At 38.9% G+C, this 12,768-nt stretch overlaps 1 protein-coding gene and 2 non-coding genes across 3 annotated transcripts; all 3 read left to right on the plus strand.

The window, feature by feature from the left end:
• The first annotated feature begins 4,765 nt into the window (after window positions 1–4,765).
• On the plus strand, window positions 4,766–9,968 carry rps4x (ribosomal protein S4 X-linked). Its single transcript, XM_028039151.1, has 7 exons — window positions 4,766–4,878; window positions 5,442–5,519; window positions 5,755–5,935; window positions 7,612–7,709; window positions 8,401–8,572; window positions 8,665–8,822; window positions 9,806–9,968. Exons 1-7 carry the CDS (start codon window positions 4,876–4,878, stop codon window positions 9,905–9,907), a joined length of 792 nt encoding a protein of 263 aa, XP_027894952.1. The 5' UTR covers window positions 4,766–4,875; the 3' UTR covers window positions 9,908–9,968.
• LOC114158091 (small nucleolar RNA SNORD61) lies at window positions 6,029–6,106 on the plus strand. Its single transcript, XR_003598343.1, has one exon. It is a non-coding gene; the product is annotated as a small nucleolar RNA SNORD61 (small nucleolar RNA).
• Window positions 9,006–9,078, plus strand: LOC114158090 (small nucleolar RNA SNORD61). The gene has a single exon (XR_003598342.1). It is a non-coding gene; the product is annotated as a small nucleolar RNA SNORD61 (small nucleolar RNA).
• Window positions 9,969–12,768: the final 2,800 nt, after the last annotated feature.

Here is a 12,768-nt window from a genome sequence, read left to right on the forward strand (position 1 = left end):
CCTCAGGAGATGATGATGACGGTGCAAAGAAGGATTTTACATAAATTGAAGAACATTGCCGACAACCTTGAGCATCATCTTCATCAGACTGTTTATACAACAACGCCTGATCTTTAATCAAAGGCTTCCTCGGAATCTTGTTAACTCTCACACACTACTTCCTGCCATCAGCATCCACAACAACTTTGTGAGGAAACCTCTGTAATATGAGTTATAGTTACAACAACATTTAATTTCCCTTTGGGATTAATAAAGCATTTTTCAGTTGCACTGAATCATTTTGCCTTTTGAAGGTTACTGTACACAACATATGTTTCTAGTTGCTTCTGTGCTTTGGAGGGTGTAGGAGAGTCTTGGAGACTGGAAGCCAGCACTTGACCTCCCCACTCATCCTAAAGGACTTTACAACTATGTTTTAGATAAATGCAGTCAAGATGAGTTCCTCCCCAATACTCACCTCCCCCCCTGCTTCAACCCTAGACATGTTATCTGTTGTGGTAAGAGGAGACCAGAGGCGACAACAAAAGGACTTTCACCCTCAAGTCACCATGTCTGTCATCTGCGTATTGTGGCTCTTCTACCGGGCCACACAAAGTAGCGCACCTGCATGTGCGTTTGCACACCGGCGGGCATCTGTGGCAGACCGTACAAAGGCACGGAAATAAAGCCTCACAGACTGGGGCAGAGGCACAGGGATGGTGTTACAGCTTCGAAATGGGAGTAGCGGCCATGAAACAGACTTGTTGGTTGTATACAGACCTAGGGTTTCGCAGCATTGTGTGCGTGTACTTTTTTAGGACCTCTTCTGGTATGTCCACCAACGTTCTCAACATCGATTTGGTCTTATGGTGGCTAAACTGTGGGCCTAATTCGATGGACCTCCTTTTTTAAGGTTTAGGAGTGGTTTGGAGATATAGTGGGAACTAAAGTTTGTTTAAAACCCCTTGACTGTCAAGATGACACTGATGTCCTCATTGACTTGCATGTAAGCATTTTGAGGGTAACAGTTAAGGGAAAAAGGTTAGTTAGGGAAATACTGGTAATGATTAGGGTAAGTCTTTGATTTAGGCGTAAACGCAATTACTAAAATGAATGGAAGTCAAAGTCCTAATATGAGTAGAGATACCTGGGGTAGGGTTAGAGCTTATCTGGTACAATTACTTCCTTTTTGAAGACCAATAGGTCACTCCAACGTAAGGGGCACCTGATTTTAGACTTAGTGGTTAGATTTAAGCTTAAGGCTAGGATTAGGAATGTATAACAAATGATTGAGGTTATACTTAGGGTTATTAATTGGTACAAATAAAGCTGGGGTAGAGGTTGTGTGTTTAAAGAGGAATTTTGCTTGTGAAATATTATTTTTCTTAAAATAGGGATAAAACACACTCAGTCTTGTTTATTAATTCAGATGTAGAGGCTTCAGATAACACTCAACCTCCATGTAAGCTTATCCTTATTTTACGTTTACCTTCCAGCTTGCACACACTCACACACACCAACACTGGGTTTTTTTGCTGTTGATAAGGATCTCTGCTACGGTCATGGGTTTCTTTTCTTTTTGTAATGAAAAAAGAAAAGGAGCCATTGATGAAAACCCGCTGAAGGAGCGTTTTGACGGAATCCCTTTTCTGGCTTTCCAAGGGATTTGGTGAGTATTTCCTTAATAACAATCGGCTCTCTGAGGTGTAGCGATAGACATAAAGTTGCCCCTCACTGCCCCCAAATCCAACAGACAGACACTCTGAGTCTCGTCTTCCTCCGTCTCGTCCCCTAATGCGGTCAAAACAACATTCTTCACATCGAAGGGAGCCTTGTGTTTGTTTCCATCTGCTCCGTATTGTTTTAAAGTCGTCTTTTGAGTGAGTGAGTTAGTGAGTGTGTATGTGTGTGTGTGTGTGTTTTTTTTGCGGTCCAGTCTCAATCCCAGCTGAGTGGATGTTTTCTTTGCTGTGTGAACCAGAGTCCCCCTCTGCTCCCCTGAGAAACTGCCTGATGGAAATGCTTAATTTGTTCTCCTTCCTTTTTAAAGAAATTCACCCCTCAGTGAGACACAATAACCCAAACAGGGACTTTTTCCAACTTAAACATTGCTTTCAGTACTTCAGAACTGGAATTTTACAAGAAATGGACTTAATTTGTGTTTTTTTCCCTCCTCTTATACCTCGTGGAAAGACACAGCATTACACAAAGTTGACTTTGAGGAATCAAGTTAGACTTTTTTGGCTTAGTTTAGCACCAGCTCCACAACTTCCAAGGTCTGTGAACCGTTTGATTTTGCGTGTGGAACCTTTGAGCTTCAGCTGAAATTCAAGTAGACCGAGCTAAAGGAACTCAAGAAATAAATTTTTTAAATGACCAAGCAAGTCTTAGTGCATCTTAGGGCTTTCCACTAAAGATGTTCTAGTTGTTAACGAGAGCTGGTGTTCAGCCTGTTCTTAACTGGTTCTGTGTAAGGATTGTTTTTCTTTTCCACCAAATCAGAGGTCCCTATTACGTCATTATAAATGTCTAATCCAATTATAGATCCTCCCCACTTTATTCTGCGTTTTTGTGAAGGACTATGTTGTGATAGGGCGGAAACGCAGACAGGAACTTATGGTGAACATGGTGGAGGTTTAATAATAAAAACAGAAATCTTACACAAGGATAACAGGACATGACAGAGTAACAAAAGGATCCACAAAGGACAACTGCACAAAAGGCAGAACACAAGAATAACCAAGAAACTGAACACCAAGGCATTACCTAATATGACAACACTTTTCTTTAAAGCAATGATGAACACGGAAATTAACTGAAAACAGTAATAACAATAATAAAGAACCCAGAGGTGATCAAAGCACTAATGAAAACCAAAACCCAGGGATCGAACCAAGGATTCTTCCTATGATTAAGACAACTTAATCACTCTGCTCTGTTTGCCAAGTTTAAAAAATTAGTTAAAAACAGATTTGGTTGCAACAAAGTCTACTTTTAGTTAAAGTCACTGGATATACGTAGACCTGCTTACTGTCAATTAAATCAATCTATCTATCTATCTATCTATCTATCTATCTATCTATCTATCTATCTATCTATCTATCTATCTATCTATCTATCTATCTATCTATCTATCTATCTATCTATCTATCTATCTATCTATCTATCTATCTATCTATCTATCTATCTATCCAATCTTCTACTGCTCACGGCTCACAGCACCACACTGCCATCTGGTGGATTGTGTTGGGAAGTGCAAAGGCTTTGTAAAATGGTAACATTTCACGCTGGTTATGATCCACTCAGAATAACTTCACACTTTACTAATTTACTATGTTGTTCTTCTCGAGTCTTTTCTACACCCCGTTTCCTATTGAAATCAGTCTTCGTGCCAAATCTACCTTGACGGGTGTTAGTAGTGTTGATAAGTTTCAGTAAAACTGCCGTGTTTTACTGTTGGATCTTGGTTGTTCTCCGACAAACAAAAGATGTGAAATTATTCCCTAGTCTAGAGGAAATTTGTCTTCAAATAAAAGTAAAAATAAAAATAAAACCACAAGAATAGATCCAGATTGGTCAGTTGCATGTTTTCTCTTTGGTTGCGGAACTACATACAGCCCTTTAGTGGATAGTTAACAAAATAAATCTCATCGTTTAAGTTTAAAATGTAAAATTATTAGATTCCTCGGTCCATTTTTGGATACTTTTAAACATAAATACATACGTTTAATGTGAACTCACTCACAAAAATTCTATCAAGGGGAAAGTCCAAAGATAAAACCTGCAAAGACAGGGAGGAAGGAGAAAAATGGGAAAAGGAAGGTAGGACAATATGAGAGTATGAAGAAAAGAGAACAGAGGGAAGGCAAAAAAGGAGGTAGGAATGTAATAAAGGAAAGCAAAAGAAACTAGATCAATTTCCATACTTTCCCAGAATGTGCAGGAAACCTGCAACGTTTGCTAAGTTGGACAATATTCAGTGTTTTATACCCCTTGGGCACTTCTTAGGAACTCATTTCTCCACTCTGCATTCCTTTTCCCTATCTGAGCCTATCAAACATTTTAATATATGTATATATATTTTAGAAAAAACATGTGTTTACGTTTCCAAAACAATGAAACCGATGAAAAAGTAGGTCACTAGATATTGAAGTATAATCATCCTCACAGGGGGGATTTGATTCAGGCGTGAATCCAGAGCAGGTTCATTCACCGCCTCTTTGGGAGCAGAGCTGCCTTCAGAGAAGGAGTTGGCATGTGTTCATTAGCTGGAGTCATTTGGCAGAGGCCAAAGCAGTCCCACCAGAGGTTTTATACATGTAAACAGGACTAAAATGAGTCACAAACATTTCCTGTATCTCATGATAGCCGAGAGTTGCTGTCAAGCACAGCTACATCTCTGCGTGCAAATCAATAGTTTATGCAATCATGCAGATTTAATCAGAACGGAACATTTCTAACAACAAAACGCCCAAACAAATGAACAAAAAACATTGAATCTCACTAGAAATGACTAAATGAAAAGAGTCTTGCATTTAGGAAACTCGCTTTGATGGGGAAAGCTAACAGATATACAAAACCACCTGACCACACAATCACAAAATAATGAAGCTTAATGCAGAAATATCTATAACTGTTGTTTATTTTTATGAAATTGATTTATTAATGACAAATTTAAACATTTATCTGCTAACATGCTCCAAAACTAATGCTTTAATGGCACATTTAGGTAGCTGTTTTATTAAATATGTACTTTTGTAGGTAGAAAGTGACTTCCTAAGCTAAAACGGATTTTGGCTTTCGACTTTCGACATTAGCGTCCCTCCCAGTCTGCCGTCGGCGGCGATATCATACACTAGCGGAAGTGAGGAAGTCCTTTTCCCCGCAGACTCCAACATGGTGAGCTGTCTTTCTTCATGATTCTGCTGTGTGATAATCTCTAAACATCCCCTTCTCTGTTCACATTATTAAACCATTACATGTTCTAGTGTAAAATAACACATATTAACTAACGGCAGATTTGTAAATTGTGAGGCAGCGGCGGGATTTTTAGTCTTAAATGGTGGTTTGAAAAGCCACTTGCAACCCGCTACTTCTTAGCTTAGCATAATGGAGGAAAGAGGTATGCTGCTGTTATGTACAAGAGTTTCCCCACAAATTACGCCTTATATTAAAAATATTCATTTTAAAATTCAACACTTCATATGTATGGTGTGTCCTTTAAAATGATTTAATGAACGTATTGGTGACGTTAGCATAGTTACGCCGCTTTTGGTTGTACCTACCCGCATTCATTTCAGCGGCACGGCTACACAGCAAGCTAACGCTTGCGGGCTAATGTAGTATCAATTAGCGTGCTGTCAGAACGTGCTTTTGCACATTGACGATTAATATATCATTGTAAACTTGTTCAGAGGGGTGAATTCTCAGTCTCTTGACCGGCTCTGTTGTCTGTCCTCCAGGCAAGAGGACCGAAGAAGCACCTGAAGCGCGTCGCAGCGCCGAAGCATTGGATGCTGGACAAGCTCACCGGAGTCTTTGTAAGTAAACGCACTGTTATTTCTTATAAAAATCTCGGCTGGATGAAGTGTTATGAACTCAACTGAGTAAAACTGATTGGATGTGTGTGTTTGACATGTTAATTCATTGCTCAGTTGCTGTGGAAGCGTTACAAAACAGACAGATCTCTTTAGCAAGCAGAAGTGCTTTGTATCTGTATTGTTTGAAAGTAACACATCTAGTCATCTCAACATCTCTCTCTCTTTCTCCTTCCAGGCTCCTCGTCCCTCCACCGGTCCCCACAAGCTGAGGGAGTGCCTGCCTCTCATCATCTTCCTGAGGAACCGCCTGAAGTACGCGCTGACGGGCGACGAAGTGAAGAAGATCTGCATGCAGAGGTTCATCAAGATCGACGGCAAAGTCCGCACTGATATCACCTACCCTGCTGGATTCATGGGTGAGTTTAGAGAGACTTGTTTTGTTCTTTTCTCCCCATTGTGGTCGCGTTCAGACGTTAAACCATTGGGCCGGGGATGTAGTGATTTCGGGAGCGGTGATGAATATGTGGTTTTGATCAGCAGTGAGCTGAAAACTCTACAACCCAAATCCTCTAAGAAGTTCTGAGCTCCAATTAAAATGTTTGGTTTTCAAATATATTTTAGATGCAAGCTGGTCAGTTAGCTTAAAGTGTAATTTTAAGCTAACTGATGCTTTGTTTAGGCCAGCTTCTTTTCAACTGGTAATTTTGAGGGTGGTAGATGTAGACATGCCCCGTAAAAGTCCACTTAATTTTTGACAAATGTCAAAAAATATGAGAATTATCTGTTTGATTTTTTTTCTTTAAAGAACTCTCCTTTTATTACTATTAGATTTTTAAGTAAGCTGAATTAAAACCGGTGCAAAGGAAATGGATACGTTTTCTTCTGTGGGAAGTTGTTTGTGGAAAATAACACTAGAAAGAGTATAAAGTGTCCAGAAATAATTTAAAAAAAAAATAATGTTATTGGATCCGAGTTAATAGCCAACGTGGAAGGTCTAAAGAACCACTTGTGGAAGTAATTTAGCAAATATTTTTAAATTCAAGTGAGTTAAAAATCAGACTTTTTATTTTTCACTGAATACAGCTGTGAACTTAAAAACACTCCCTCTTTTTCAGCATGTCAATGAGGTTAGCCCTTACAGAAAATAAGCACTGAACTCATTTAGCAGGCTAGACTTCTATGACATCTGTACTGATTTTAGTTTCCAGTAAAAATCTGATCAGTCAGTTCATCTCGGATGCACAGTGAATTATATGCTTTGTTTTTTGACATCTACTTCATCCAGATTAAAGGAGATCTGATTATTGACATCCAAAGCTGTCTTTGTTGCTAGATGTTTGAGTAATGTAGGAGTGATGCGAGTCTTTGCTTTATGGTGTCTTGATTTATTATATTATTAAACACATGTTGGAAGATTAGCTAACCAGTCAACTAGAGATTTAATTTGGTGACGTTTTTCTCATTTGGTTTTAATTTAAACCAAACAATCTCAACACTTTATCTTCTATAATATACCAAAGCTATAAATGTATAGATTTTGTGGTCTATTAAAAAAAACAAAAAAAACTGAAGGTGCATCAATGTCTTTAATGCAAGTTTCTTTAAGTTTTATGTAAGGTGAGGGCCATTTTTAGAAACTATTTGGGATAATCTTTTATTTTAAAGTACACATCTGCTACTTATCAGGTAACCTGCTGCTCATTTATTTGGTCTTACTTGTTGAGCTCCAGTGGAACAAATTATTTTTTTTGCTAAAAGCGGACGTGGCAGCAGGGAATAGCATGATAAAATCATCGCCACACACACCTGCTCATTAACATGGTGGCTAGTTTCAGATGCTAATTGAACAAAGTTGTTCCTGCTCATTTTTATTTAAGGTTCCTGAGATTCTTTGTCAGCTGTGGACAAAATAAAAACATCCCTCCTCATTTCTTCACTGCATATCTGCGTTATATTGAGGCAGCAGTGTTTTAACTAAAATCCCCCACCAAGCACTGGGTCACTCTCTCTGTAGTTGGTGGTTGTTTATGACTTCTTGTTGGCTGATCGACGGAATCGTGTGAAATTAAACAATGTTTTCTGATTCCTTCAGATGTTATCAGCATCGAGAAGACCGGTGAGCACTTCCGTCTGATATATGATGTGAAGGGACGTTTCACCGTTCACCGCATCACCGCCGAAGAGGCCAAGGTGAGAGCCGAGCCTCGAGCATCAGAATATTATTTTATTTTTTCACCAATTCACTCCTTGAGTTTCCATAGTTTAGAGTGTTGTCTATGAATTTGGGTTAAATCTATGGTGAAATATGAGGGTCAGGCAAAGATATTCTTTTTTTATTTTGAAGAGCATAAACTCGTGTTACAAGAATACTCGTAGTCATATGACAGTAAAGTCAAAATAATACAAAAAATAGTCATATTACCAGATTGAAGGGAATATTAGGAGAATTGAGGAGACGTCTAATACAATAACACAACTTTTTTCTTAAATGTAAGACTATATCCTGGTAAAATTCTGTCTATATTCTATTATTATGACCATGTTCTCGTAATTAAAATAAATGTCCTGACATAATACGTCTACATAATACGCCATTGTACAACTCTATATTTATTTATTTATTTATTTATATATATATATATATATATATATATATATATATATATATATGTAGCCATTTATTTGTCTTTTAGAAAAGAATGCAGAGAAGAAAAAAAACTTCTTTATTTCGAAGCTATATTGCCCAGCTCTGGGCATGACAAGTATTGACTAGTTTGTTATAAAATGCCTGAAACTCCTAATGTTTCTGGTTTTCGATTATATAAAAGCAGCAGAAATGTCTCTGCCTAACTCTGCTGTGGATCGTCTCTTCTCTCTGCAGTACAAGCTGTGCAAGGTGAAGAAAATCCTCATCGGCACCAAAGGAATCCCCCACCTGGTGACCCACGACGCCCGCACCATCCGCTACCCTGACCCCCTCATTAAGGTCAACGACACAGTCCGCATCGACCTGGAAACCGGCAAGATCACAGATTTTATCAAGTTTGACACTGGTAGGTGTGACTCTTAACTCAAACGCCACTGTTCCCTCTCTAACGTCGTTTTATTGACTTTAACCCGGTTCCTTCTGCTCTCCTGTCTCCAGGTAACCTGTGCATGGTGACCGGTGGCGCTAACTTGGGGCGTATTGGTGTCATCACCAACAGGGAGCGTCACCCCGGCTCCTTCGACGTGGTGCACGTCAAGGACACCACAGGCAACAGCTTTGCTACCAGGCTCTCCAATATCTTTGTCATTGGCAAGGTGAGCAAATTCAGACTTGGACCGTCATCATCACTGTCCTCGTTTTGTGTTGGGATGTAAAATAAGCAGGTTAATTAAATCACCTGAAAGCAACAAGCTTTCTCATGTCTTTGACTTCCAAATTGGGTTAAATGACTTTCTGGATTCTTGTTCAGGCGACTTTTTGAGACACGTCATTTTGGAGCAATGATGATCATTAATGGTTTTGATCAACAGTGAAAAAATCTTACCAATTCCTCTAAGAAGTTCTGAGCTCCATGACCCACACAGCTGTTTGTACACTTTATATCAAACAGGTTGTCAGTGCATCCTTAAAGTCTTAATTTCAATTATCTAAAATAATGGTCTTAAAATGTTGCAGTCTATGGATAATATGTAAGTTGGCCTTAAATACGTTAATCACAGTTCTTAAATTTTGTTGTGAAAGGACAATTTAATCTCATATAGTCTATGTGGCTTATTTTTCTTCAGTTGCACATAGACATCTTCATTATGTTCTGAGACTAGTTGGATAAGGCTACCCCTAGTAAACCCTTGCTAGCTAGCTAGCTGTCTGCCATTCAAGTGTAAAACATTTCCACTTTGCTGGATGACGTTCATCTTTGCTACTGGCTCTTCTGTTGCCAACCCATGCGGTCCATTGTGTGAAAAGCTTGGCACTACAATATAAAATATTTAATGTTCCTTTGTACATATACTGTGATACAGGTCTTAAATTTTATTCATGGTGTTCTTAAGAAGCCTTAAATTTGAATTTATGAAACCTGTCGAATCTCTTGTCAAATATATTGCTAATATTTGCATACTGTAAATCTATAAACACCATAGCAAAGTTCCAGATAGTGAATTGGTAAAAATATGTGGGTAAAATAATTTGAAACAAGATGATAAAATGATTTGGTATGTACTTGATGTGTTTCTTTTTTATTATGAATCCATTTTACCAATCTAAATGGTTGTGATCTGACCTCTTCTGGTTCCAGGGCAACAAGGCCTGGGTGTCTGTGCCCAGAGGAAAGGGAATCCGTCTGACCATTGCCGAGGAGAGAGACAAGAGGCTGGCTGCCAAACAAGGCAGCAGCTAAACTGGCCCCTAAACAAACAGCCTGACCCTGGTTTTCAAATAAAATCTTATTTACAAAAGAATTATTGTTTTTGTGGCACTTTACTTTACATAAGGTAAATGTATACATATAGTGTACATAGTATTCTTAACTACTTGATGTCTCAAATATTACATGTATGGCAAAGTATGAGTGATTAAGCCTGAAATATTTCACTCATTAATGAATCTTTGTGCCTTTCACTTTCTAAAATGACAATATGCTACATTGGTGGAAATATTTTCTCTTTGTCATGACTTGGTGACACTTTTAAAAAGATATATAGTACATATTTTTCTAAAAGTTGCATATAATTTTTAATCACAGACGAAAATCCTTGTCTGATTTTTTTCCATACAAGCTGCTGATCATATGTACCTAGTAGTGTCTAGCTAGTGTTAATTACACTACCAAACGATATTTTATTCTCTTTCTGCATTTCCTCAACTCAACTGCTGCCAGATCACATCCTGAATTTATCTTACTAAAACAAGTTGAGCACAGAAGAACTGGCTTGAATGTTTGGCAGATGCAGACAACTGATGGCGGTGGAAATAGTTTCTCCTGTAGATTCTGAACACCCACGTCCAATTATGTTATGTGTAGATCTTGGTATTGTGTTCCAAATATTGAAGAACCATGTAGCATCTGTGCCTGCCATCAGGACACAGGTATTGGCCTCTTAAAGCACCAGCTTGTGTTCGTTGTCTCTGGTAACTTGTGAGCTAACCTACCACTGAGACTGCTACCAAACTCCAGGGCTTGTTATAATCCACAAAGTGGTTCTGCCCATTGTTGGTATTATTTAGCTCCCATACTTTATCATCCCTCTATCATTAGTAATCCTCTGCTTTCCTGTGAATCAGAGTTGGATGTGGCCTGTTTCCAGTAAAGCACATCGCCCACCAGCCACCGCAGCAAACGCTCATGCTTTCTCGCTGCTGCTTTGTGCATTTAACACAACTTGTTTTATTACTGGCCCTGGAATAGATGTCTAAAATTAACTGTGGACAGAATGCATTTTTGGTTAACAATCGTGTCGGGCATCTCGGATTCCTTTGTAAATTAATAGCACTAAAGAGGAAGTGCTTGTCACTTTTATTAGAATCTCCTGCTGTTCTTTCTTCAGCTGTAAATTTTATTTGACTTAATTTGGAGCAAGTGATCCACGCTTTCTTAAAGTCTTGTATTCATGCATCTAAAATTAAGTCCTTAAATCTTAAAGGTCTTAAATGTGTCAAGACTTTAATCTTTAATGTAGTATTTTTTTTTCACAGGACTTTTCTGTCAGGCAAAAGTTTGAGTTGCTTGCAGACATCTTCATGTCGTGTTCTGTGACTTGAGACAGATGAGGCTATAGCTGAGCATCTGCTAAAGTAGCCTTGCTAGTTGGCTAGCCAGCTTTTTTTGTGTCCAGTTGGGGCAAGTGTAACTTTATCGACGACGTTTGTCTTTGACACTGGCTCATTCTTTGCCAACCCATGCAATGCTACATTCATTCTATGGAAAAAAAAAAGCCTGGCACCACTGCTGTATAACTGTATGATTTTCTTTTGTCAATTTCTGTCATAATACAGGTATTAAATTTCATTCACAATTGTCTTAAACAGCCTTAAATTTGAGTTGGTTAAAACTGAAGAAACCCTGGTAGAAACCAATCCGATGACATGGCCACTGCAAAGCTCGGACATTTTCAGCTCTATTAAACATTTCTCAGTTTGACATTAAGTTGAGTAGTTTAAATTTCTAGTTAAATTATTACTACTCTTGCAGTATTGCTACATTATATAATTATTTTTTAAAAGGCTGTATTGGCACTAGTAGCTTTTATTCATTAGTAGCTGGACAGGTAGAAGTAAATGGCCTGGGAATTGAAATGGGGACAATTGTGTTGACTGTAGCCTGTATATGGCGGACCTTCTCTACCACTGAGCTATATGGCGTCCGACGCCTTATTGCCATTTTTTTTTGAGTATGTGATAGTGATGGAGATATTCACAAAGTCAAAAGGCCAGAGAAGTATAAGTATAATATGGGTAAATATGGGTTATTGGCCGAAGCAGCAATATTGATATTGGATGTTGACGTAGGAGCAAATTTTCAAATTTGTTTGAAAATCTGCTCAGTATGGACGGATCCTAGTCTGCTTATGCCTTGGGGTTGATCTGCTTCCATCTACAAAAAAGAAGCACATTCTGTCACCTTCTATGCTTCCTTCCTTATTCCTGCCCAGCCTCTCCCTGGCATATTTTGCTTTATCCCTACATCTTATGCTCCGATTCCCTTTCCCATCCCTCACTGTCTCTGCGTCCTGACTTCAGTACCCGTCCATATGGTGACCGCTGGGTTGCAGCATGCTCAAGCGCTCCGGAAACCTGGCTTGGCAAACATCACCACAGTGTGTGTGTGTGTGATGTTGCTTACACATTCACTTGCCAGGGTGTGTATTAGTGCAGTCCAAAGAGCTTGAGATGAGCATGACACGTCTAACTCTGTGACTTTCATTTGCTGCCCTGCCTTTCCAACCTGACAACCTGACAACAATCACAGCAGGAACCTGCGACTGTTCTGAAGGCCGTGGCTCCGTCTCTCCACACCGTCTGCGTTCAGACAGCTCGAGTAGTTCAGTAATCCATCTTTGCAGACAAATGTAATTTGTAGTCTGGATAAATGCGAATCCATCTTCATGCTGGAGTTTGTGCTGAAGCACATAGCAGGGTGACAATCTCCTAGCTAACAGGATCACATTTATATAAACTTAACCACGATTAAACAAAGCATCCTAACAATTCCATTGGAAATAACTCTAAAACTGAAACAAACCAAAAAATTAGACCACTTCC

This window comes from Xiphophorus couchianus, chromosome 14 (genome assembly GCF_001444195.1).
Source record: "Xiphophorus couchianus chromosome 14, X_couchianus-1.0, whole genome shotgun sequence".
Lineage (NCBI taxonomy): Eukaryota > Metazoa > Chordata > Actinopteri > Cyprinodontiformes > Poeciliidae > Xiphophorus > Xiphophorus couchianus.

Bases quoted from the DNA above. Each gene is read 5' to 3' on its own strand.
- rps4x (XM_028039151.1), top strand. The intron at 5,520-5,754 runs GTAAGTAAACGC...TTCTCCTTCCAG, and splicing joins ACAAGCTCACCGGAGTCTTT to GCTCCTCGTCCCTCCACCGG. The intron at 8,573-8,664 runs GTAGGTGTGACT...TCCTGTCTCCAG, and splicing joins TTTTATCAAGTTTGACACTG to GTAACCTGTGCATGGTGACC.